The following is a 26,986-nucleotide window of genomic DNA, read 5'->3' as shown; positions in this document are numbered from 1 at the left end:
AGGTTTATACCTCCTCACTGTTCTTGCACAGTAATAAGCAATATATTGATTTGTATTGATTCTTTGTTTTATTGCTATTAATGACAATTTTCTTGCAACAGCATTTCTCGACAGTGATGCCGAACGCATGCATCACCACGCTGATTGTTGTCGTATAGATTTCACCATCTGGAGGATTTCCATCTGCACGGGTCCTCGATCTTAGCCCAGTAAATAAGTGGGATGATGCAGTACTGGATTTTGCATTAGCACCACACGATCATGATCAGCCTTATCCGATAACATGGACTATTCCTGTTGAATGTTTATTAGCTTGAAATTGAGTCGTCAAAGTAATTAGTCTCATCTGATACTGAGATTTCCAACTTGATAAAACGTCCACATTCATACAGAAAATACTGAGATATTTATTGATGCAGTTTATACCTGTTAATCCAATGATCTTAGTTCATGTTAACACTTATAATCTTCATTATATTTGCGTGTCCAATTCATCTGTGTCTCCAGATAAATGATTTGTGGATCTCGGAGGTGTTCCTCTCAACTGCAGGTGGTGCGTTTATTCCCTTCATTTCTTTGTCACGCTTTCAGAGTAAACTCAAATGAAACTGGAGTTAAAAAAAAGACTAACTTGCCGTAATAAATCTCCGCTTGCAAGGATGAATATTGCTTTTATACATGCGGCACAATGTTTTGCTCTCTCCCTCCACTTTCACGCTGGCTGCTGCTAGAATCAATTTGAGACTGTGAGAACGTATGGAGTGGAATTGGGAAGCAGCAGGGCCACACTGAGCGAGCTGCTAAGCATGAAGAATGTTTTCCAGGACTCTGCTGAAACCCACTGAATGCAGGCCACTACATAGACTACGGACAATTAATCAGCTCCGTGTGAACAGATTAGACCTGCTCCTGGTGCTATTATGTTTTTTGGTGAGGTGAATTATGGCTGTATGAACGAAGAAGTGGAGTGGAAATGATGAAGGCTACTTGCTCTACGTGCTGTATAAGTTTGGAATTTTGTTTTGCTTCATAAAATTATGAAATTTAGATCTCATGTTGATGTAGGCAGGGCGATATTGAAATAGTATAATAATAAAATATATAATATGTAATTTGTATCGCGATCATTTATTTCCCATCAGTCGATATTGATATATTCACGATATGAATGAAATCACAATTTCTGTATTTCTTCTTCAGATGGTAAACACTATTAGTGGTATTACATGCTATTTACATGCTTTTGAAACTATTTGCTGTGTACGCTACTCTGCTTCTCGTCGAACTTTAAATAACCAAAACGTTTGTGTGTGTGTGTGTGTGTGTGTGTAGGTGGGGGGGTACACCAAGATGGCAAGGCATGTGAGAACATTGAAAGATGGTGGTCATTAGAGAGAGCAGGGATTTGGCACTTACTCTGAGGGGCAATGGTGCATACCCAACAGACCCAGTGCGCCCTGAGACAAACTCCTGAGCGCTGGGACGAGCTATGCCATAAGGCCATTTGTGTGTGTGTGTGTGTGTGTGTGTGTGTGTGTGTGTGTGTGTGTGTGTGTGTGTGTGTGTGTGTGTGTGTGTGTGTGTGTGCGTGTGTGTTTGTGTTAGTGTACAGCTGTTATTCCACTGTTCCTCTCAGAAGCCCTCAGGCAGCCTTTAAACACTCTATCACTGCAGAAGCACACACAGTGAGGAGCTGCGGGTGGAGGAGTAGTGTTAGGGAGCGATGGGTGAGGGGTGTAAGTGGTTTCACTTACGCTGAAATAAAAAAGCTCTATAATGCACATGAAGCCAGAGATTTAAAAAAGAATCCATGTTGATATTTTATATAACTTTTAATACTTTGTTATGCTCTGCACAGATAAACCACCCTGTGGTCTGTGTGAAAGGAACCTTTAGTTCACTGTTCGACTGATAATACATACCTGTGGCTCCACCACAGTATTTTGAGTTATGATCAAATACCCCCCCCAAAAAAAAAGTTCTGGCTAGAAAAAATCTTCCTGTAGGAATTGGGACACCAGTCGCTACATCATCAGCAGCCAACCAATGTTATTACAGTGACAAACAAAATCAACTAACCTTATTATGTCAACAACTGTTATCAGCCAACATTAAATAGTGATGCATCTGACAGAAGGGACAGATTGATTTATTGATTGATACACCATCAGCTTGTTTACATCGGTTATTTCCATGTTAACGTCAGTCACATTGGAAGCGCAGAGGAAGCGCCATGTTGATTTTCTTCCTCTGTTCGTAAAAGCATTCGTACATTTCCATCTTCCCCTTCGTTTTAAGGTTACCCCTTCATGGCCATGTGCAAAACGAAGGGGTCTGACCAAGTGGTAGGGCTAAGGGCTGAATTGGGACAAGGCATCAACTGCTCCCAGCTCACTTCTTACCACACAGTTTATTTCATATCAGGAGCTGCCCCCTTCACACCACATGATGTATTGGTCTGTCAGAACTGTGTTCTCCCAGTCCTCCCCATTCATTCAGAGCATTGATCTTACTATGAGATGTCTCTGCGTGTTGTGATCAATACTATACTCGTCCCCACTGATGGATTGCATTATGGTGAATAGAGAAACGATGAAGGTGTGGCCGGGACGGCAGGAGGAGTTTATGATCCCTGAATTATCTGTGTATAGAGTATGTCTTGTTTTTATGTCCATGTGATTAGCATTTACACTTGTGTCTGTGTGTTTGTGTGTGTGTGTGTGTGTGTGTGTGTGTGTGTGTGTGTGCCCTGCAATCTGCAGGAAGTGTCTCTGTGCCACCAGACACGGGACTCAGACCAACATGCTTTTGAGGCAGGGAGGACAAGCGTGAAATTAATTGTTCCACTTCATCTGCGTCCAGCGCTCTTCTTTTGAGGGAACAATTTGTCGGCTGCCGTACAAGGCAGCGTCTGAAAGGAGGAGGGCATGGCAACAAGTCGCCCGTTCCTGGGAGATCCTGTGATCCAGCAGGGATTTCTTGCTGTGGATTTGGACCGGCGCTCCCGTCCCCCTGCTCAAGTAATAGACAGAGTGTGTTTCCCAGGAGAAGTAATGCAACATCAGTCAAAGTGCATTCGTTTCCGACGGTCTGTAGAGGGTCATCTCTAAGGTCAGACGGTAAATCGGCCTGAGTATGTTCAGTTGTTTTGATTTAGCAAAAGCTAGCCAACACAATTTGGATGTAGCATTACTTGTTAATAGGCTGCGGTATCTATCGCCAGACCAATTTGAATTTGGGAATTGGTCCAGAACCCCTCAGTTCAATCTATCGTATTTATTAGATAGTACATGTACTCTTTGTATTTGTTTGGAAGGAGAAAGTTAAATATATTCCTCTATCATTTAGTTGGATAAAAGCAGGACATAGCATAAACGGACATTGCCTAAAAATACACTGGTGCTTTAAGAATCTTAACCATGGATGTCAAATCCCGATTTCGAGCATTACTCTAACTCATTAACATTATAATTTTTTTTAAATTTGTAGCTTTATTACAGAGCATTTGACCTTATTTACATATTTATCAATGAACATTAAATCAAAAATCCAAATCACATTTGGAATCAAAGAAAGTGTAGTTTTAGGAACTGTGGCTATGTCGCCACATATTTCTTCACCCGTCTTTTAGTTCCTCTTTTCTTGTCACTTATTCCTCATCCAGATCATTTCAGGGTCTCAGTGCATCGAAGAGTCTGCTAAATGGGCTTATCCTCCTCTCCTGCTTCAACCCCCCCTCCCCCCCCCCCACACACATACTATCTATCTTAGTGTTTACGTTAATTTGCATAATTCATTCCCTAGCCCCTTACCCTAACCTTAAAACCAAGTCAAAACCCCTCAAAGAGCCCATTAAAGGTCAGAACGAAACACACACACACACACACACACACACACACACAAACACACACATACACTGAAACTATCCACTCATCCACAGACAAGCAGGCAGCATCTAACAAAACAAACGCTTCTGATTTTTGAACCAATCCATACAGATGTGTCATTCACAATAGTTACTGTAGGGTTAGGGTTAAGTCCTCTGCTGCGAGGGTTCGGCCTCATTCAATGAATCATAGTGATGAAATCTAAAATTTGGTTAGTCATTTAGGTCTTGTGATTGTTTATGTGTCACGATTTGCCCCATTAACATTCAACATTTAAGAAAAAAACATCTGTAATTGATGAGCAAATAGTTCAAGCAGCATTGTTTATGTCTGTGAACAGATGTTGAAGACATGCATTTTTTTCCGTGTGTCTGTGAGAGAGAGAGAGGGGGGGGGATTCAAACAGCTGTGAGATTATGTGCGAATGGGCTAAGGTAAAGTGGGCTCTGGTGACGCGTAAAATGAGCTGGGATTCGGGGGATTGCGATTCAGTCTTAGTGTGAAATGAAGTTTTTCCCCTTCATTGATCACTTTATTATCAAACCCCAATGAAACCACACACATGGATACAAATACTTATCTCATTCATGTGTCTACACTCTAACACAACATCACAGGAACAAAAATAACTGATGCCCACAAAAAAAACAAAAAACACAATGTATACATCCTACTTCTTGCTTCGCTCTTACTCTATCTTCTGGATCTTTGCCTGTAATACCTGTGCCCTCTAGGAGTACACATGTGTGTTCATGCAGAATGCAACGTGTAGTCGTTTCTCTCTGCCTAAGTGCAGCCTGGATGCAGGGCTTCTCTTGCCTGTGACCCAGAGCTCAGTGTGTAGGGGAGAGATTAGCTGCATCAGCTCGTTCATGTGATGCACCAAAGCAGAGCAGGTGAGGGGGTAAGGAAAGACAGGGATTAGGTTACAACACTGCACAATATGTGTCACTTCTGATTCTCTCTGTTCTCAACACGGCTGAAACCACTCGTCTTTTACTGGACGCACAAGAAGCTTTTAGTGCCCGAAGATGGAACTCGCTGTGGGGGGGGGGGAGTTCATTCGAGTCTGAGCTGCAACTACTTTGGTTTATAGGGCGGCAAAAGTGTTTTGTCTCAGAGGAGCTTGGTTCGTTGCTCAAGCTCTGGCTGATCAATTGTCTCTTTAATGCCGAGAAGCAGTCAGGACTTCAACACTCTCAACCTTGCTTTCACAACAACGATGGATTCCGATGTAAATAATTCAAACAAGAGAGAATGGCTTATTACTGGTGCTATTATTAAACAGTGTTGAAGAATTACATTAAACACACGTGGACATGATTTTTCGTTGCCATCGAAAGACACGTTGATGTTGTATGATTTTATTATTTCTTCACTGCTTTGGACAAATAAAATAAATGAAACTCCACTCATCTTCTTTATATTTTGCAGTAACAGCAGAAATGACAGCGACACATCTTAAAACTTGTGAGCTACCCACAACTCTTTGTCTTAGCAGCCAAACTAGCAAGTCGAATGTTTTTGAAACGAGTAAGAACTAGAATGACACTCAACAGAGCACACACCTCCGCCAAGCCCCAAAACTCCTCTTAAACTCAAGAAAGCTGCACCGAATTTCACACAATCTGTTACCAACTAAATCTGTTCAGTATTTTCTGCTTGATCCTGCTGGGAAAAAAAAAAACTAATAAAACAAACGTGCAGTGGAACATTACCTCCTCGGTGGAGGTAATGATGGAATGAAAGAAGGCAGTTAGGTTGTAAAAATTGGAATAACTGCAAAAAAAATATGTGAGCTGAAGCCAATCGCATATTATAGGTCAGCAGAAAATCCCCCTGGTGAAAAGAACAGGACGTGCACATGCAGGCCAGCAGGTGCACACGCTCGAGCCGATTCCAGCAAATGTGAAAACCCCTTGGGGAAAGAAAAGAAGAAAGAAAACATTACTTTGTGCTTCACAGCAAGTTGGACCAAATCTTCTGCGCCAGTCGTCAGCGGCTAGAGGAGCTGGACTAGCAGACCGGAACAGGTGCTCCGTTTTATAGTTATATACCAATACACACAGGACCAGTGCGTTTTGAAATCTTGATAAACTGTATCATACATGTCATATATAGAAGCAGCAGGATCCACCTATTGGAGTAGGACACTTGCACAGAGATCAGAATTAGGGTTGCAAAGGGGCGGAACATTTTCGGTAAATTTCCGGAAACTTTCCATGGGAATATTCAGCTCGGTAATTTTGAAAAAAAATATATACTCAAATCAAACGCTGAGCAATAAAAACATCATTCAAAACTCTATTTGAAAGATGTATGGAATGCAGCACACGCTGCACGTTGAATTTCACACTACACCAGGGCTATTCAGACCTGCTGTAGTGTGCAGGATTAGTCAGGTAAGTTTCGATGATATTACTGGGGAAAATATATTAACATGCTGATTGAGGATTGTTCATCTGTTCATCTAGCCTATTTCTATTCATTTATCCATTTATTGTAAAATATTTTTAAAGACGATTCCAATTGTTTAGCCAACTATTTATATCTCTGGCATTTCTTTAGTGTTTTTTTACAAGCTTTTTTTCTCATCTTATTCTACAGAACACTTCCACGTGTACTATCTCAGTGTGGAGACATTTTACCCCAGCCAATGTAGAAGGAAAGGCAGTGTACATTTGCAAATACGATGCAAATACCTATGTTGAGAATGACAAAGATCCAGAAGCATATAGTCAAGTGCCAAAAGTTACCTCAGGGCTCTCATCAGCCTATGATAAAACAAATGTTTATATTTATGTCTGTATATGACAAGGTAAATACAGTTAGTATAAATTACCCACACAATTTCCCTTTAATTCCCATTAATTCCTGTTAATTCCCGTATATTCCTGTATATTCCCGTATATTCCCGTTAATTCCCATGGAAAGTTTCCCACTTAGAATGTTCCCAGAATTTTGCAACCCTAATCAGAACACCTGGGAAATGGTGGTTCTGGATATAGTCAGTTGGCTCTCCTGTTATGATGATGTGATGTGACCAGTATAGCTCCGGGCTAATTGGGCTCCGCTCCGCTCCGGTCAGCCTGACTGAACATAGCGCCGCAGACAGCCTGTGGTCAGCCGGAGCCTCTCAGCCTCTCAACTGACCACACACATGTGATCACAAACACATAAACACTTCAGCTCAGGCTGTGGGCTCTCGTGTGCCTGGACCAGTTTCCCGGACTGGGATTCAGCAGAGCCGTGGAGGAAAGGTATTTTGGTTTCAATAGTAAAGACTTGGGCAAACCTCTTCAGAAAGAATAATCTGTGTGGGTCCATGAAGTCAGCCCATTCATTTTTATAATTAGCAAAAGAAGTGGGAGTAAGAGAGGAGAAGGGATATGAGAGAGGAACTATATTAACTAGAGAAGTGAAGATGAAACTCACGGGGAGACACTAAACGGCGAATGAACAAAAAAGAAATTGGTGAAGAAACCAGTAAAGCCAGTCGACCCGACAGCTTCATCTGAGCCAGGAACCAGGATTGGCTTAAAAGCTGGATTTTCAGTCTCGCTGACATTCTGCGGAGGGATTACTGTGCCGACTTTCACACGGCTACGGTCACTGCAGTTTGGCTTGTGAGTCATCAGCCAGTCACTGTGATTGGCCACAGACTCCATGCTTCTGCAATTAATTAGCGGCGATGTTGGGTTGTGCAAACAAAGTTTTTGTCAAAAAATGGAAAAGTTGCGGTAGTCGTGACAAAGAACAGGTCAGAAGAAAAGGTTGTGTCTAAAAAAACATTAATGAGTTCTGCATGATTCTTTCTTGATTGACTATTTATCATATGCAGAACAGAGGCATCTTTCTGAGGCGTCTCTTGTGTTCTCGTGGCTTTGAACGGAGCATGATGTGGAGATACAGATGAACCGGTTTCTATTCTATTCAGTTCTCCCAGACTTCTACGGGCGCTTCTCTGTTCCCGCTGCTCCAGCTTCTTTAATCTTCGAGTCCTTCAGGGCTGTCAGTTTTTCCAAACATCGTGTTTAACGCAAATTGTTACGAACGATGACTGGATTGCTTTGCTTGCTAGGGTCCTTCATTTTTTACACAGGAAAACAACGGAACATGACTGGCTTACCGTCAGGAGAGCATGCAAGCTGATCGTGAGCGCCCCCTGCGGGATCGTGAGGCAAACTACTTCAGACGGTCGGACAGGCTTTAAGACCTTTTGTTATTCGGTCGAACTGGATGCTATAGCACGAATATGAACCTTTGCTCCAAAGTGAGAATGAATGTTCGAATTTCCAAAATAAAAAGTGAGAGCCCTGCTCGAACAATTCACTCGTACATAAAAGGAGGTTCAACCCCCCTCCCCCCCCTTACATTACACTGTTAGATGGACACACCTCAAAATGTACCTCAATGAATCAGACCCTCTTTCCTCTAATCACTATAATTGCTGTATACAAAAAAAATGGTTCTCATTTTTCAATTAGTTTCCAAGCAGCAGGATTGTTCTGGCGTCACTGGAACACTACCTTTGGGCTCTGGCCCCATGCACTCCGTATAATTGGTTGCTTGTAATGACGAATGTAGCAATCAACAGATTTGAAGGTAATCCATTACTTTGTGTGGTCTGAGTCGTTCTTCTCTCTGTGTTGGTCGTGAAATCTGAAGCTAAATGGAAATGTAGTGATTTCCGCCTGTTTCCTGCGTTGTGTCAGCTTGCAGCTCTCGGTCAGATAGCATTTCACACCACTCTGACCTTCCCACTCCAGCATCATCTCTGAGTGTTATTTCTGATTATCCATCTTCCGGCTCCTCTACTTTCACTTCTCACCATTAGCATGTTTCTGTCTTCACTGTTTCCTTTCTTACACACCTTTCTTTGCATCTCTTTGAATCTCTTTGCAACCACATGATGTTTGCTTTTTATGTATCCATCGCCTTTCCCAAAATCGTGAGCAAGATATTGAAATTGCCTTAAGAGAATTTCTTCAAATTGAGTACAAACTTTCAATTGGATTCAGTGACAATCTGATTATATTTTGGTAGACAGAAGTCAAAGGTCAAGGTTGCTGTGACCTCAAAAAACAGGCTTTCGTCTTATGGGAATTTCTTCAAATTTGATATAGATATTCCTTTAGCCTCAAAGGTGAACAGATTAGAATTTGATGGTAAAAGGTCAGAGGTCAAGGCTGCTGGGACCTATCTTGTGAATGGAACATTTCAGTAAACCCCTTCAGGGAATTTCTTTGAATTTGATACAAATGTTCATTTGGACTCACTGGTGAAAGGAATAGATGATGGTGGTCAAAGGTCAGGGTGACCTCTTGTGATTGATGTATCAGGAAATATATCACACTGGGAAAGTATGTCACAAACATTTACTCTGACTCATGGATAACCTGACTCAATTTGGTTGGTCATAAGTCAAGGTCATGGTGACCTCATATGGGTCTGAAAAATAACATTTTGTAGACTGAGACTGCACTGTTAATTTCTTTATCTTTGTCCCTCTTTCTTTAGCCTCTCCTCATGTATGTCTTTCTGTTGGGAAGGAGAACATGCAAATGAGCCCGAATTTCCGCACCTAAACCAAAAAAGCGATTTTGCCAATATTTGATAATTTATTAAAAAAGAGAATGATCAGCGGTCAAAGCCTGCATCTCCTCTCAGCGTCACTCTGTGTGCTCGACTGCTTTGACGGCTTACTGTTTCAGTGACGTGGTCCAGTAAACAATATGTCTCGGGAGTCAGACACTCAAGTGATGGAACTTTCTCTTTAGTTGCTCTGCTCTCTCTCTTGTCATCTTCAGCTACAACTGAGAACCAATGCTTACAAAGTTTAAGTCTGAGGCACAAAGATATTCGTTCTGTCTGCCGATGTCCTGCAGTTTTACACATGATTGCCTAAAACCTGATACTACTGCCTGAGTGTCTGATGCTGTCCCCACTCCCCTCCTCCTGGTGTGCACTCTCTCTCTCTCTCTTCTCTCTCTCTCTCTCTCTCTCTCTCTCTCTCTCTCTCTCTCTCTCTCTCCGCTCACCCTGCTCCTCATATGTGTTGCTGTGCAGGCGCAGTGAAGAGCATGCATCTAAGCAGGTTGGCATAACATGAGAGAGGGTATTCATTTTGATATGGAGGTAATCTGCTTGTTAAATCCCCAAAGAGTGAAACACAGCCGCCTGCAGCTTTGCACATATTTTATGTTTAAAATGGTTTTCTCTTCTTCTTCTTCCTCTTTTTTTCTGTCCAAATATACCCCTCGTCCAGATCAGTTCTCTGTGTGTGTGTGTGTGTGTGTGGGGGGCATGTATGGGTGGGAATTAGTGAGACTTAATGTCACTGTCCCCTTGTTAAGGCGCTGGTTAAGCTAAGCACCCTGGCAGGGGTTTATTAGAGAATATTGTGATTTCAGTGTATTGCGGATCCCAGGGGCAGCTGTGTGTCATCAGGGCTTAGATGTGTGGTGGGTAAAACTTGAAGGTGGCTGATAATTCTCTCTGCTGAGCTGATTGGATTCGTTTATATGTAGATTAGTTTGGAGAAGCAACACAGAGGAATCTTTGCACTTTGTGGCATCGCTGCTAGTCCCCGATTTTTTCTCCAACTTCCTCCCACAGGCAAAGGAAATGCAGTTTAGGTGTGAATGTGAGCGTGAATGGTTGTTTGTCTTTGTGTGTTGTCTTTGTGGTGCACTGGCGACCTGTCCAGTGTACCTCGCCTCTCGTCCAATGTCAACTGGGGTTGGCTCCAGCGCCCCCTAGAGCCCTGAGCGGTATAGATGTTGGACGGATGCACTGTTATTTAATCAATCACCACTTCCTCTTCACTATACAGAAAGACCTGTTCCACATCGGATTCTCGTGTGACGGGCCCCTGCCTTGTTTATTTGACTTAGTTTGTTGTTGTTGTGATTCTGCAGGTAACTGCTGGGCTGACTCTGCTAGTTGGAGGCACCGGGGCCCGTTGTGCTCCCTGCTATAAAAACTCTGTCCTTCCGGATGAGGCGCTCTCTCTCTCACTAACCTGACTTTCATGCCTCGTCATTGCTTTGTTCTCAGCCATCCCCCCCTCACCACACACGCTTCACTCATGCATACACGCACCCTCACTACTGATTCCACCGATGAACACACCTCATTACATGCTTACTTTTTGTTATGTTCATTGTCAATCAGACACTTTTATTTATATAAATGAATCATCCTTTATCCTTCAACCTGCGTCTCCCTCTCTTTCTGTCGAGCCTTCTGAGCCGGGGTCGTGACAAATGGATACGATGTGGGTCAGGGAAGAACCAGTTCTATTTTTAAATCGGAGGCTGATTCCCAAAATATTTACACTTTCTCTACCATAGTGAGAGATGGCATTTTTCAACATGTTCTTTGATTTCTCAGAGAATTATTCACAGGTCTTAATGAAACAAAGCAAGAATGTTCAGGGGATATTTATATTGCAATTTGGTGCAGATCCAAATAAAAATCTGCAGCGGGTGAATTTAAATGTGGTTTCATGAAGGGACTGCCTTGGCAGAGGTTTGCATTCTAATGAGCATCACTCCTCACAACTTAGTATTTAATGTTTTTATTTTTATTTGAACCAAAGCCTGCAACCAGCACGGAAATTACATTTTCATATTTTCTTCATCACCTTGCTTTGCCGTAAAAATTTAGGTAATTGTTCTTGTGTGAGATGAAATGGTGATTGGATCCTGAACATTGGCATGAGCTCAATAAGTATTGATCCAAACAGTGGCCGTGTTGCAACCTGATAACGTGTATGTGTGTTTTACTTTCAGAAATACAAGGAGTTTGAGCGGGCGGTGCAGGTGGAGGAGATTGATGGGCTGCGGCTGGTGAAGAGGCTGGCGGAGGACATGGAGGAGATGTTTCACAAGAAAGCACAGGCGATGAAGGTACGACCCGTTTCCTTGAGTAAATCTTAATTTGTCACACCGAATCAAAAACGTATATTCGGAACTGAGCCAAAATATTAAACTCTGAAATAACTCTTATAATAAGAAAATGTCCTCTTAACAATAAGAATATCATATTTAGTGCATACAATACAGCGCTGACCATGTACATTTTCTGTTACATCTATTCCCAGAGCGGCTGGGAAATCAAAAGTAAAGATACAGGACTGAGCCGAATGAAATTATTGGTAAAGTGCTTATTTCTGAGCGCTCTGCCGACCGTATTGGATGTCTGAAGAAGTGCTGTCGTGTCAGATTGCCCCAGTGAAACCAGACACATCTGGAGTGTGTGTGAGCGAGAGAGAGATGTGAAAGGGAGAGAGAGAGAGAGAGAGAGAGAGATGTGAAAGAGAGGCTGTCGGGGCTGAGGTGACAGACACAGAGAGGCTGTGATCCACCCATCAGTGCCTGTGTCACTTAATCGATCTGCTCAGACCTAACATCAGTATTTGGAGGAGGCCAGTTTAGGACAAAGCTCCTACAGTAAATCTGAAACCGCATGATTTATGATTTGGATGTGCTCGTTTGTGGACCTCATCCATTTTGAATACATATCAGACGGGAATAGTCAACGACCTTGCAGATTTAGATACGTGTCAAATATGTTAAGCTTATTAAATATAAAGTATGTAATATCTAATACATATGAGTACTTTTAGGATAATTTCAGCATCTTTCAACCAAATATATTTCTCATAGATTGCTTTGGCTTTTATACCATGATACTCTGATACTATGTATTAATGTTGAATTATATAATATTGCTTTCTTTATTGAATGGCAAGCTGACTGTTTGGTCTAGCCAGTCTTTGAAATTTCTTCCAGTTGATTTGGTTGAGGTGAAACTTGTTGACATCAGTTGTATTTACTCATTACTTTCATCCATGGATGTTTTCCTCGTCTGGGATAGAAGAGAGGCTTTGGATCACTCAGTAAATTGTCTTTTGGACGGTTCATTTGCTTTTCTTGTTTTCTAATCATAAAAGGAAACAGTGAGTCTGTGTTTGCTTTCAGACGGATTTTAAAACTGTTTTGTGTGCGCCCTAGTTTCCCTGAATTTCTACGACAGTGGAGACAAGGACAGAGTTAGCACCAGCCATAGAGGCACAGATGCTACAGATATGGGTCGTAAGCCTGGAATATCCCCCCTCTACATTTTGTGGATAATACTCGAGCTTGGGCTATTAGTTAGGTACATTTTGTGTTGTTTTCTTCTTTTCTCAGATCATTCAGATGTTGTTGGTATATGTGACATGGGCAGTTACAGCATGTGTGTAAGCGAGTGTGTCTGCAGTTGTAGATGTGTGTGTGTGTGTGTGTGTGTGTGTGTGTGTGTGTGTGTGTGTGTGCATGCTTGTGTGTGTGTGTGTCTGTGTGTGTTTGTGCGCGCGTTTGTGACAGGAGCAGTTCAGGATGTGTCCACGGAGCACTGCCTCTCTGGCTGCAGCTCGAGCTCCGGGTGATAGATCCTATCAGGACAACATGGTGCTGTTCACAGAAATTGGATTTCTCTCAGAGAGTCTGGTTGGAGGATACATGCTGAAAGAGACATGAGGGAGGGAGGGAGAGAGGAGAGAGAGAGGGCGGGAGAGAGAGAGAGAGAGAGAGAGGGAGGGACACTGATAGTGACAAACAATTTCCGTGCCTTGGTTTTGCTCGTGCCTGTGTTATTAGTCTTCTGCATGATGCAGTTGCCCACATTGATTACATGACCGTGCCTGTTTCACTGTGTTACATTCATTTTGTTCACATGCACCTGTCTTCACTGAGCACATAGAGAAGTAATCAATGCAGATGTGAGTCATCAGGCATTTAACATGGCTCCTACTTGTATGCTATGACTGTTGGCATAAACACATGGTTTTAATTGAATAGTGTTAATCTCCCGTTAGGAGTTAATCAGCTCTCTAATAATAATGAACATTATTTTGTAATTAAAGCAGCGCCATATGCTTTCCAAACCAGTATTAGCTGCTGTTTTTAATCTAGTGTAATCTTTCATTATTAAACGGTTTTAACTGTCTGATAAACTTGCTTGATGACAATTGTCTGTGTGTGCTATCGCTTGGAGAGTTAAACCCCCGGAGATATGAGGGCTCGCTTTGTTAATGGCTTCTCTAAAGGTGCCAGCTGACTGCTGGAGGCCTGAAGAGTGTACATGTCAGGGGGGGGTTGGCCGAAGGCTGACCATCATCACAATGTTCAGGCCGCCACCATGATCCCCCTCCACACACCCTATTATATATAACACTTCTTTCCTAGTCATATCCTATTTAAATATAGGCCTACTATTTTTTGTAAGTAAGTTGGTTAGTTAGTTTTTGCCTAATAAAAATGCATTTTTTTATAACACTTTTCATAGAATTTAAAAGAAAAATACACCAAATATAAAAACACAACTAGTTAGTTAGACAGTTATGATCCAAGTATTCAAGGTATTCAAGTAAAACGTTTCATTGATTGCTATGATGTGAATGGAAGTTCATTTTGGGGAAAGCCATCCACGACAGTGACACGACATGAAGACGTCTCACTCTATCGGATTTGTTGGGGTCTGCAGAAACACCCAGTCCACTCATGCCTGTACAGTGGTGTTACACAGTGGCTGATCGTCTCTCACACATTATCACTGACAGTGTGGTGGCATGCAGAGCGAGCGTAGACTCATAACAGCCGAGTGTAATTCAGGTCCGCCGTAATGTTAATGAGTTATAGCCAGCACGATGAAGCGGCAACAGCGACCAGTCGGTGCATAAAATGAGAAGCTGCAGTTGAGTATATTTGGATGCTGCATTGCTAATCCTAATGATATTTGCTCATGATTATTGGAGCCTAAAAAAACTTGAAGCCATTTGTGTCCGAAAGTCATTTCAGCGGACCTCGGCCAAACCTCAGAGTGTTGTGTTCACTACTGTGAGAGGCGGTGGACTAGAGGCAGAAAAGTGGATTATGGGCAGAAAGTTTCTGACATCAGACTGGAAGGTCTCTGGTTCGACTCCTCGCAGTGACAATAAAACATACCTGGATGGACAACACCTGGATCTGTTCGAAAGTGCAAAGAGGACTCTCACTACCCCCCCGCTGTCTACCTTATTCCCCCAACAACTGCTCCCCGGGCGCCGCAGCATGGCTGCCCACTGCTCTGTGTGTCCTGCTATGTTTACCAGATGGGTCAAAAGCAGAGAACAAATTTACCTCATCTGTATGTAGTGTGACTGTGCATGTAATCTGGATTAATAAATGTATCCTTAATCCTAAATCTGTGAGGGCAATACATGTTATGTGGTGATGCAATGTTGAGAGGGGGAACCCTGGACACTGGTGTAGCAGAATTGTATTTTTCACAAAGATGAAGGTCTTGCGAGGAGAAGAAAGAGTTCATATTATCTGGAAGAAACTTTCAGAAAGCAGGAAGGTAAAGAAAAGCCCCGTGCACACGTTCATGGAGAATTTAAACCTTGTCACTTGTTATCATGATTCCTGATCAGCTCCACCCTTCTCATTTCCACTGCTGACAGTGATATCAATGTGATGAATGGTTATTCACCGACATTAAGTCCTTCTCTTTTCGCCAGTTTCTTTTCTCTTCAGTTAAACTGGACTCTCTTCTGTCTGCCCCTCTCGTTCACTCCTGTCCTCAAGCATCCCTACCTCCCTTCTTTCTCTCACCTCTCTCTTCCTGTTTCTCTGCCTTTCTGCCAAAGCACATGTGGCGCTTCAGCGATCCAATTTCCGTGCAGGCGCTCTCCGCTGTCCGTCAGCGCGGTTTTATCTCCCCGTCTCCACATCGATTCCCCCTCTTTATCGCTCTTCGCCACCTGCGGAGAGACAGCAGCTTCCACGGCTGTAAAACGACGCGTCTGTTAAAGTGTGTGTCGGGTTGCTGATGTCATTCTCTTAGACTGTGTTTAGGTGAGAAAAGGTTTGCACTTTCATTCTTGTTCATTCCTTTTGATTTGGCGAAATCAAGATGGTAGAGAAACAAATTTATGCAATTCATTTATAGCAGTTAAGCTTCCTGCGCGTTGTGCGTTTTGTGTAACAAAGAGTGACAGTGTATGTATTATTGTGTAATTGCAACCGCGACTGGTGTTCCATTGTGTTCATTCCTTATCATCTCCACATTATTATGGCAACGTTGCGTCATTTAGTTCCTTCAATTAAATTGCGGGTCCAATATAAGATTAAAAAGGTCAAGAGCACAACATTGGAAAGTAAACATGTGCTTGCAAAGGATGTTTTGTGTGTGTGTGTGTGTGTGTGTGTGTGTGTGTGTGTGTGTGTGTGTGTGTGTGCACTGTAAATCAATGTGTGTGTATATTTATGTTTATTTTAGGGCTCAGCATCTTAGCTCAGCATAGTTGCTTTTTAATTACTGTTACCTTCATCAGGTCCTGAGTCAGTGGGATATTATCATTATCATTGTCTAGCAGCCTCTCCTCTCCTCTCCTCTCCTCTCCTCTCCTCTCCTCTCCTCTCCTCTCCTCTCCTCCTCTCCTCCCTCTCCGGAGCAGGCGGTTTAAGGAAACAGTGAACATGTTGTTATTATCAAAGTTGAAAGGCATGGAACTATTGTAATGTCCCCTTTGAAGTCGAGCACGACTGTGTTTCATGTGACAAATGCACTTCAAAGCAGAGTGGATGCCTTGCTGCCAGGGCTGTTTCTCCTGTAATGGCATTCAGTCTCCGCTCTGTACCTGCTGATATCATTTACCTGTGGCAGCTACACCTCTGTGGTCCTCCATGTGATTACCAGAGTAGAGCGGAGGCGGGCTGCGTAGGTGTGTGTGTGTCACAAACACAAGGCACACAAGCGCACACGCCGGACTTTTAATGAATTTTCCACTGCCAGCAAAACCTCCTGTGAACATTAATTTCCGCTACCTGACAGTGCACAGTGAATTTCAAACATGAATTTTGTATTTCAAAAATGTGGAGTAACCCATCATCTGCAGGAGATGATTTGAATAAAGATGTGTTCTCTCTTATTAGCTGAAAAGAATTGCTGTTGTTTTACATTTTCCTGTCGGTTTTTGTAGTTTTAGCTGGCATCTGGTAACAGGGATTTATTGATGAGAATGTCACAGCATTGTTCAAATTAATCCCGACAGACCAACATGCCAAGAAAAAAAAAAGTTTTTGTTTTATTTAACGTAAGAGGTTACAGACTTACTTCTAGTTCTAACTTTTTCCTGCCCAATTACTGTAATTCAGGATTATTACTGACACTTTAGGTTCCCTCACTTTTGATTTATTCTCAAAATATAGTGCTCTGTATTCCTCCACCCTTTCAACAGCCCTGGCTTCAACACGTCCTTATGAACAGAATACCTCCAAAAACACCTTGAGGGAATTTCTTAAACTTTGGCACGAATGTTCACTTTGACTTAAGGATGAACTGAATAGATAATGGTCAAAGGTCGAGGTCAGTGTGACAGTAGAAAACATTCTTTCTCAATGCCTCTTATTGAATCTAGTCAAAGTCTTCACTTCATTGATCATATGAGTTTGGAAGAGACAAGGACGTGAATTGCAACTTAACTGGTTAACTGGGCCACACAAAAGTGAGGTCTTAATTTTCACAGAACAACAAAACATCCAAGTTGTCATCCATAAGTAGTGCATATTTTAACTTTCAGAAAATCTGCAAAATACATTAATTTGATAAACATTCTCATCCAATTCTGTGATGTGAGTATTCAGAGTTGATAGCATCAAGAAATGGGTTGGTTGGCCTTAATTCAGTATATGAGAAATTATATATTCCAACAAGAAAGAGAAGCTGCACCGAATCTTGTGTGATGATATTTCCACATTGAAACATTCCTATAAAACAAGTAGTGAAACACATTTTACGTTGTTTTTGTTCTGTTCCCTGTTTCACCATTTGGTCTGCAGATTTTTTTCTCAAACGTGTATTCTAGGTAAAAATACTTATCTCAGATTTTGCCTCGTGAGTTGGTGTCATCCGGCTCCGCTGTGTCCTTCGCCCATGTCTGCCTTCCTGCCTGGGTCGCCACACTTGTCATGCTGAGCTCACACCACTGCTTCCCTCATTTCCCTCATTTCATTAGCTGTCTGCAGTATCACATCGGGGGGGTGGGTGTGCGTGTGCTTTGAGAATGATGGCTGCCTATGACAAGGCAGAGCCAGCCAGCAGATGTCAGGACCGGACAGGACAGCGACCATCTTTCCCCTTTTCCTTGTCTTTAGTTGTTTTCCTCTCACCAAGTCATCAACGTGAGAGGGAGGGGATTTGTTTACTGAATGATGAAATGAGGACGTTGGCCGGGAGAATGAGAAGGTAACTGTCAAGAAAGGGACCTAAAGTCAAAAGTTCAGTCCAAGCATGAAATGAAAGTGAAGGAAGAGGAAATTTGAGAAGGGTGGCAGGGCTGGATTAGGCACTTCATATTCCCTTTCAGTCAGCAGAACTGCTGAGACCTTGTCAAGTATTGATTATTGGGATCTGATGTTCCAAAACGCACCACCCTCCTCCCTCTCCCTCCATTCGCACCTGCCTCTCCCCCATGCTCGGGCTCCTTGGCTCCTGCCCAATCCGAATGTGCAAAACAGAGGAAGCAAAGTGTCACAGAGCACTTTTCCATTTTGTTGAGGCTGCAACTCTTCCTGGCCTGGTTTGACAATATTAATTGCTGTCCCCAGTGCTATTGATGGGGTGACCCGAGCCAGTCCTGCTCAGCCCAGCTCAGGCCTCAACGGATCAGGCCTTTGGCAGAACCCGGACCCGTCGGACCTGCCCTGATCCAGCAGGCCAAGTTAGCATTTCCCTTTACTTCTGAGGAAAACAATCTGGCCAATTAGAATCATGCCACCGTTTTTTCAAGTTAGAGAAAAAAGTCAGCATAAAAAGCAACAAAATGGAATGTCCAGATCTCTTCAAAAAAGAATAACCTCCAAAAAATTGATTCAAATAAAAGTTGAGGTTGAGCCCAAAGTACAGATACATGCTTAGCCAACAGCGCGCGGCACCTCTGGGAATATCTTCATGCAAGTCTAGTTAGAACTGAAGTGAACTGTGGTCCTGTCTATGGCTACCTCGGGAGAACGTTCAGATTCAGGCCACTGCCCTCCCCTCCTCTTGGTGGAGGGAATGCGCCGAGGCAAGGCTTAATGTACTTCTAAAAAAAAAAGAAGAGGCATTTAACTTCCGCTACCAGTCAATAATGTATGTGCCCCCCCCCCTTCATCCGCTGCTCCTCTGCTTTTCTGGCAGCGGTTGTTGGCATAGATCAGCAATATGACAGCCTTCGCTAACTCTCACAGCTTCAGCGTTTGCATTCATAATGGATCGGCATTTGTTAAGGTCAGCGGCTCCAGCCATCAGGAGAGCTGCACAGCGAGTACAGCGCCGGAACAATAAGACAATCACGTTGACAGCTAAATGAGGGGGATCGTTTATGAACTTTCGAAAGCGTAAACAAGCTGAATCTGTCGTCGGGCAAATCATGATCACAGGATGTCAGATAGTGAAAGGGGGGGAAGTGCAAATGTCAGAGAAGCGGACTGGAAGGGTGGATTGAGAAATGATTGAGATTGGGTTTAATTGAACGGGAAGACATGAATATCAGTACGTTTCTTTCATGCATCTGACTTTTGTGTCAATTAAAAAGAATCCCTTCATATAGGGCCTTTCTCAGGCGTCATGTGTATATGCATTATTTGATCAAACATGACAGATCTAAAGCAACGTGGAAAGTGCTGACAAGGCTAGATCTGTAAGGAAGGGGTTTGCATTCACTAGAGAAAAATAAATCTGATCCGTTTTTCGTTGTACTTAAACAATTCATTAATTAAGAAAAACAGCAGATTATTTTTAATAGAAAATGATCTCATATCAGTGTTAATTTCGTTGACGAAGACTATGACGAAATATATTCGTTAACGACCTTTTTTCCATGACGAAGACGAGACGAAGACGTAACGAAAACGAATCTTTGAAAATAAAAACTATGACGAAATCTATTTTAATTTTCGTTGACGAGACGAGACGAAAATGTTGGTGGTTGACTAAGTCACAATAATTTTTAAAACATCATCGTATCAGGCCGTCATGAAGTATCAGGAGCGGTCGAGTGACTGTGTCTGTGTGTGTCTGTGTATGTGTGTGTGTGCGCCCCAGATAGCGCTCCGGTCCGTAGCTCCGCCCCCCACCTCGCGCACTCGCTCAGGGAGACACAGTGAAAGCAGAGCGCGTTCTCGTGGAGCAGCCTCTCAGTGACCGACTGCTTCTTAACTATGAAAACAGTGAAAACCAGAGTTTCTCTGGTCTCAGCTGCTCAGAGATCAGCGCCGCAGCTTCTTCATCAGAGCAGAAGCTGCAGTTGGTTTGTACAGAGCTGAAGTTTCTGTGTCCGGCTCCAGTCTGACCTGCTCTCCCTATTTGTTTTCACATTTAAAATTAAATATATATTTTTAAGCTATTAGGCTGCAGCTATATGTTTTTATAGAAAAGGAGTTTAATGTGGCTATTAAATGTGACTAAAACTAGACTAAAATGGAATTAGTTTTCGTCGACTAAAACTAGACTAAAACTAAGAAGGATTAAAATGACTAAAAGGTGAGTAAAATTAATATGCATTTTCGTCAAAAGACTAAGACTAAATCAAAAATAGCTGCCAAAATTAACACTGTCTCATATGATCTTAGATATTTCTCATTCCAATTAATAAACAAGATAAATAAATCATCAATTCAGAATAAATGACTTAAGCCTAACCCTAACCCTTTCTCAAGTGAATGCAATATCTGCCGTAAATCTGAACTTCTTAAGCCAACATATTGTTACTTGTGGTTTGATTTGGGCTTAAAAACACAAGGATACGGCTGCATGTCTCTGTGAGTTTTCTTCAGGTGCTCTGGCTTCCTCCCGTCCAAAGGCAGACAGATTGGGGTTAGGTTTCTTGTTAGGTGTGAACGTGAGCGTGAATGGTTGTTTGTCTCTGTATGTTGGCCCTGCAACACACTGGCGACCTGTCCAGTGTGTTACTCGCCTTGCGCCCAACGTCGGCAGGGATTGGCTCCAGCTCCCTCAGAGGACACGTGGTATGGATAGAAAAACGAGGCAGTTGAGATAAAACAGAGCCTTATCCAGAATAGACGGGTTGGGGTGGGTCTCGTCAGATTCGAGTTGAGAATCAAAGCTCTGTAGTGAGCAGAGAGGCCAGCGAGAACCCAGCAGGGATCTGTAATCAGGTGGAGATGAAGACCCCTTTTTCTGGCGCTAACAAATTAAATCCAATTACCACAGCAAGTCTTGTTAGCTCTGCGTGTTACGTTTTTACGCTGTCAGCTACAGTGAAGGCTTGTGAACGCACGTGTTTGAGTAGGAGCGTGTGTGTGTGTGTGTGTGTGTGTGTATTTTCAGCGACACAACAGGGCCCGCCTTTCTGACTGTGTCAGTTTAATTAGCGCTGTCATCCTGTACCGAGTCAGATGGAATGACATGAGAAGAAAAGTCATTTCCTCTCTCTTTTTAAACGGCCTCATACACCTCGGCAGGATCACCTATTTCCAAAAAGATGTGGCAGGCTCATTTGAATTTTATATTTGTATGTGAGAAACACGCAAACACACTCGCGGATGCCGACAGCAAAACAACACACTCACACACACTCTCACACACACTCAGATAAGTACAACACACCACCTGGAATCCTGGTGATGGGTTGAATTTTAATTCACCATCACCAGTACTTATCTCTAGTCAGTTTCTCCGGATGAAAATCTCCCTGTTATTAGTTATTTTTACCCTGGAGCGTTAATTCCCATCTTCTTACATGCTAAAATACAACACATGAATAATATGCCACCATAGATTATCCGCAGGTCATAATCGAGTGTTTGAATTTTCAGCAGAGTGTAGGAGAGATTAAATAATTGGCCATGTGCAATATCAATGAATATATTCCATGAGATGATGTAATCCTGTGCAATAGGCTATATTGTGTGTATGTCTGTGTGTACAGTATGACTCATTAATAAGCTTAATTTTTTGCATCTCACAAAAACACACCACTGTGACACATTCTTGCTGTTCCCAGAATCTCACTCACACATGCTTACGCTCACATTCAGTGATTGACATTTGCGAAAGCGGCCGCGAGACAGAATAGGTCAAAGGGCTAATATCTTAACACGTGTCAGCTAAGAAAATCATTAACACTGACGTTTTTGAACAAACACACACACACGCAAATGCTGAAACGTGTTTGCGTTGTATCGACGCCGGCTTCACAGGCAGCTCCTGACATTTCGCTGGGAGTGTGGGGCTAAGCGTTCAGACCTTTGGAGAATATTATTCTCTCATTCTTCTCCCATCCTCCTTTTATTCCAATGTCCTTATCTGTGTTTGTTCCGAGAGCATGCTTTGTTGTGAGCTTCCAGCAGCTGCACATGCCGGAGGTTTTGCGGTGTCTGTCAATGACCGGATGCACGAGCATGGGGGCACACACACACACAAACACACACAAACAAACACACACGCACACACCCTAACCTGAACTATATTTTACCCTAGCCCTAAAATCAAGTCTTAACCCTCAAAAAAGCCTCTGAGGAATAATTGAGGATCATCCAAATTGTCCTCAGTCAGTAAGGTCTATGCTCAGTACAAATACGCACACACACACACACACACACATAAACACACACTCACTAGCATGCACGCTCTCTCACAGGCACCGTGGACGAACCTGAATAAATGTATACATGAATCAATAGTCAAATAGAACCAGGTGTGTTGGTATGGTGAAGAAAATGATTGGCACTGCTCTAGATTACAATGTTGGCTTTCTCAAACAGCATGCGTGCACACACAGTAGCAGCACGACTGACACACACACACACGCACACACACACACACACACACACACACACACACAGGATAAAGGAAATTAATACTGTTCAAATCTTTGGGGACTTATAAACATTGTGCTCCCATGTGCTGCTCGTGTCACACTTACGTGTTTGTGTGTGTGCACACATGTGCTTGCTTCAGATGTTTGGATTGAATATGCAAGGTTTGACCAACAAGCTAGTCACCTGCCAGTTTACAACTCACTTCACGTTACACCTCGTTGTTCACAAACAACCCTCCTTTTCCCCCATTCCCTCAATACACGCTCTCTCATGTTTGTTTTTTTTACCCGTTTCCCTCTCTCACTCTCACACATGCACATAAACACAATCTCAGTTGGGAGATTCTGTATTGTGTTAACTAAGTAGGAGGAAACCCGAACAGCAGGAGACTTACACAGAGACGTAGAGAGGTAGCCTGGATGCCAGACGAATTTAGCCCCGCCCACAACATTTTAGGTCGGGCAGTTCGGTCTGGAGTCGCTGCGTTGAGGAAAAATTATGCCCGACCGGGCCAATCAGATTGTCAGGGCGGGCTTTATACGATGATTGACAGATGATCAACGGTAACGTAATCAACCACGTCATCACAGTGCCCTTGGGTTGAATTCGTTTTCAGCAAACATGCCTGCCGCTGGCGAGCTGAGATGTGTAGATGCTGCCATTGAGTCTGTTTTAGAAGACATCGACAGCGCATTCATTTTGAAAGAGGAACACAGAACGTGGAGGCGACGCCAGAGCACCGCGCTAATCCCTATCGCCCCGGCGCTTGGCTGTTCACAACGGACGCTGAAGCGACGCTGAACCGCCGGGCAGCGCTAATAATATCACCCGTTGATCCAGTAGATCGCTGCACGGCTTTGTGCCAGTCACACCGGAGGCTGAAGCACCGCGCTGCGCCAAGGCTGCCTCGCGGTGCTTCAGCTTCCAGTGTGACCGGCACAAAGTTTTAACATGGGAGTGGATGGGAGCCAGCTGTTATTTAAGGCTTGGCGCTGCGCTGAAGCGTCCGGTGTGAACCCGGCGTTAGTAAATAACTCACAATGCGTTGCTTAGCATACGTCACATACTACGTTGCTCTGATTGGTTGTAGGTCTATCCAATTGAGCGAAGAAGAATTTTACTTCCTGGTCAGTTGAAACACGCCCCATAATCACAGCCCAATGGAGTGGTCTCAGACTCACATTCTGACTAGAATTGTGAGTCTGACAACGTCAGGCTAGTAGAGAGGAGCAATCTCTTGTGTGGTGTTCGTGTTTTGGTCACCCAGCCAATGTTCGTGGGTCTGGTGGACCCACCGCATTATTCGGTCTTTCAATCAATACAGCTACAACAATATATGTAAAAATACCTAACTGATGTTAACTTTATCCCAATAACAAGCAATATAAACAGCATATATGACTAATATTTGTTTTTTGCCCCTGTTAAATCACATTCATGAATAAAAGTGCTTTTCGTTTTTTGTGATAAAATGCAATTAAACAAAGAAATATCAATTACAATCAAGATATGATTGGAAAAAACAAATATGAAACAAGGTTTTTCATCACTATTGACGTTTATTAATTAGAAATTTAACACACTCTTGTCAGTCTACACACAAGCCCTAATGAACATATACAGTATCTAGAAATGATTTTTGAAGAGAAAATCTTTGGAAGACAATGAAGGGGAAGAGTTTAGAGAATATGAAGATCATGTTTCTGTCAATTCAGAGTCTGACAGTGAGTTTGGGTTAGAAGAGGATGAGATTGACCATCAGCCAGCTACGTAAAAAGTGAATCTGCAGCCAGTCCCAAATCCAGGCCAGGCCATCAGCAGCCAACATATGGATGACAACAAATGATGACAATTCAATGGTCTTTTTGCACTTTAGCCACCCCGCATCGCTACCAATGTAATAAGGTGCAATCACGGCTGACACGGATAGCAGTGACTCATGTGCAGGACACCAAGCCTTCTTACGAACTTTTCATCACGAAAATCATTCTGGATTGCACTAATTTGGAGGGACAGCATGTTTTCGTAGAAAGCTAGAATGAGATGGACCAAACCCATTTATTTGCATACTTTGGGGTTATTATCCGTGCTGGAGTTTTCAAATCCAAAGGGGAATCAACAGAACCCTTGTGGGATGCAGTAACTGGCAGAGAACTTTTACGTAAATGTGCAGGAATGTGGGCGCAGAGGTGATTGAAATGTACAATTTAACACTTCATGTAGTCCTGGGTCCAGGGGACCCGAACATCACTTAAGTAATATAAATGTGTAAGGGGGGTGTAAAGTGTAAAGTCACTGAATATATGTTCCACTATATGTTCATCACAGAAAATGAGCCAAGGCCAATGAGTCTCAGGATGAAAAAAATATTTCATTTTTCTTTTAGCAAACATTGAAAACGGGTCCCACTGACCCGAACACCACACAAGGGTTAAAAGCATACATATATGAAATGTCCTTTTTGGCTTATGTTGTTTATCATTCATGAGACAAAGACCTGAGGTGATTGATTCTGGCTTAGTTTTGTAAAAGTTATTGTGTGCGTCTTTCACTTTTAGAAATCAGAGCTTATTTGAAATTTTCAGACGACGACTGAAAACGTAAAGGCAGAGCAACACTGCAGATAGAAACGTGTTTAAATCGTTGCAATGACTATTATCTCTGTTTAAAACGTATTGACCATAGATTTCGTTATCAAGGATATTTTTGTGAGGAGGAAGGAACATATTGGGTTTAGAGTTTTATTTAAAGGTGGGTTTGTCTGTTTCTAAAGAAGAAAGAAGCAGTTATTTACTATCAATCACTGACTTAAAGAGTTTATTCTCAGGGGAAGTTAATATACCTGATATCAGATTTAACTTTGTGCTATTGTTATAAACAAAATAGCAACTAGAAATTCAACCTAAATTGGGCATAAATAACGTAAGGCTGTTACAAATAAAGACTTTGGAAGAGGAAATTACTAATATAATAATTATAAATGAATATTGATTATATAATATAGGGAGTTATTTTTGAAGGAACTAGTGTGAATGAAAGAGTGTGTGTGTGAGAGGAGGAGAAAAAAGAGTCAAGGTCAGCTTGCTGACTGAGAGAGACAGAAAACTAGAAAACTAGACTAGAGGTGATATACGCCTGCCATCTGATGTATGTTGTATGTATGGATGTGAGGGTAAACTTGTAAAGGACTTGCCAAAGAAAGTAAAAGAATGTTGACTGAAGGTTTGAGAGATGAACTAATGACGAGAAAGATAAAGCTGTGTTTAGGAATAAGAAAGATCTATAGGAGTGAGATGTTTCAGTTCAGTAATATCTTGCTCTGAGATGGATAATAGATTGTAAAACTTGAGTGGTAAAGAAAGTAGGGGAAGAGATGTGGGATAGAAAGATTTTGTATGTGCACAAGAGGATGAAAGGAGGGAGATAAGAGTGTTTGGGAGTCGGAAACCCATCTGGACAGAAGCTTTACAGCTTGCAACTGGTGTTGAGATCATAAGGAGGCTTGGGTGTTTGTTTATTTGTTTGTTTGTATGTTTGTTTTTTACTATTGCTTCATTCAGAAGTAAAAAATTCCAAAAGGAATTGTTAAAATTCAGTTTTTGGTACCAAGTTGTGGTTTCAGATATTTCCAATATATCCAATCCATTAGAGGAAAGGGAAAAGGTTTTGGCCTCCAAATTTCTATATAGAATACAATCATTTAAACAGCTTATTTTGTTTTTCACCTAACACAGCAGGGATAATAGTAAACACCAGTTTAATACTTCACAATTTTATTATTTGATTTGTAATATAACTTCAAGGATGAGTGATTAACCAAATCACATTAATGTGTCCTTTAAACAAAGAAACATCAATTACAATCAAGATATGATTGAAAAAAACGAATATGAAACAAGGTTTTTCATCAGTATTGACGTTTATTAATTAGAAATTGAACACACTCTTGTCAGTCTACACATGAGCCCCAATGAACAGATAAAATATCTAGAAATGATTTTTGAAGAGAGAAAGTCTTTAGAAGACAATGAAGGGGAAGAGTTTAGAGAATATGAAGATCATGTTTCTGTCAATTCAGAGTCTGACAGTGAGTTTGGGTTAGAAGAGGATGAGATTGACCATCAGCCAGCTACGTAAAAAGTGAATCTGCAGCCAGTCCCAAATCCAGGCCAGGCCATCAGCAGCCAACATATGGATGACAACAAATGATGACAATTTAATGGTCTTTTTGCACTTTAGCCACCC

At 42.3% G+C, this 26,986-nt stretch overlaps 1 protein-coding gene across 1 annotated transcript in view; it reads left to right on the top strand.

Moving 5' to 3' along the window:
* cacna2d3a (calcium channel, voltage-dependent, alpha 2/delta subunit 3a) overlaps window positions 1-26,986 on the top strand; it is a 117,690-nt gene that overhangs the window by 11,037 nt on the left and 79,667 nt on the right. Inside the window, exon 3 of the mRNA XM_053424071.1 lies at window positions 11,684-11,800. Coding sequence (XP_053280046.1) covers window positions 11,684-11,800 — 117 coding nt within the window. The remainder of the gene's footprint in view (window positions 1-11,683; window positions 11,801-26,986) is intronic.

Source organism: Pleuronectes platessa, chromosome 6, assembly GCF_947347685.1.
Source record: "Pleuronectes platessa chromosome 6, fPlePla1.1, whole genome shotgun sequence".
NCBI lineage: Eukaryota > Metazoa > Chordata > Actinopteri > Pleuronectiformes > Pleuronectidae > Pleuronectes > Pleuronectes platessa.
This window is presented reverse-complemented; position numbering and strand designations above follow the sequence as displayed.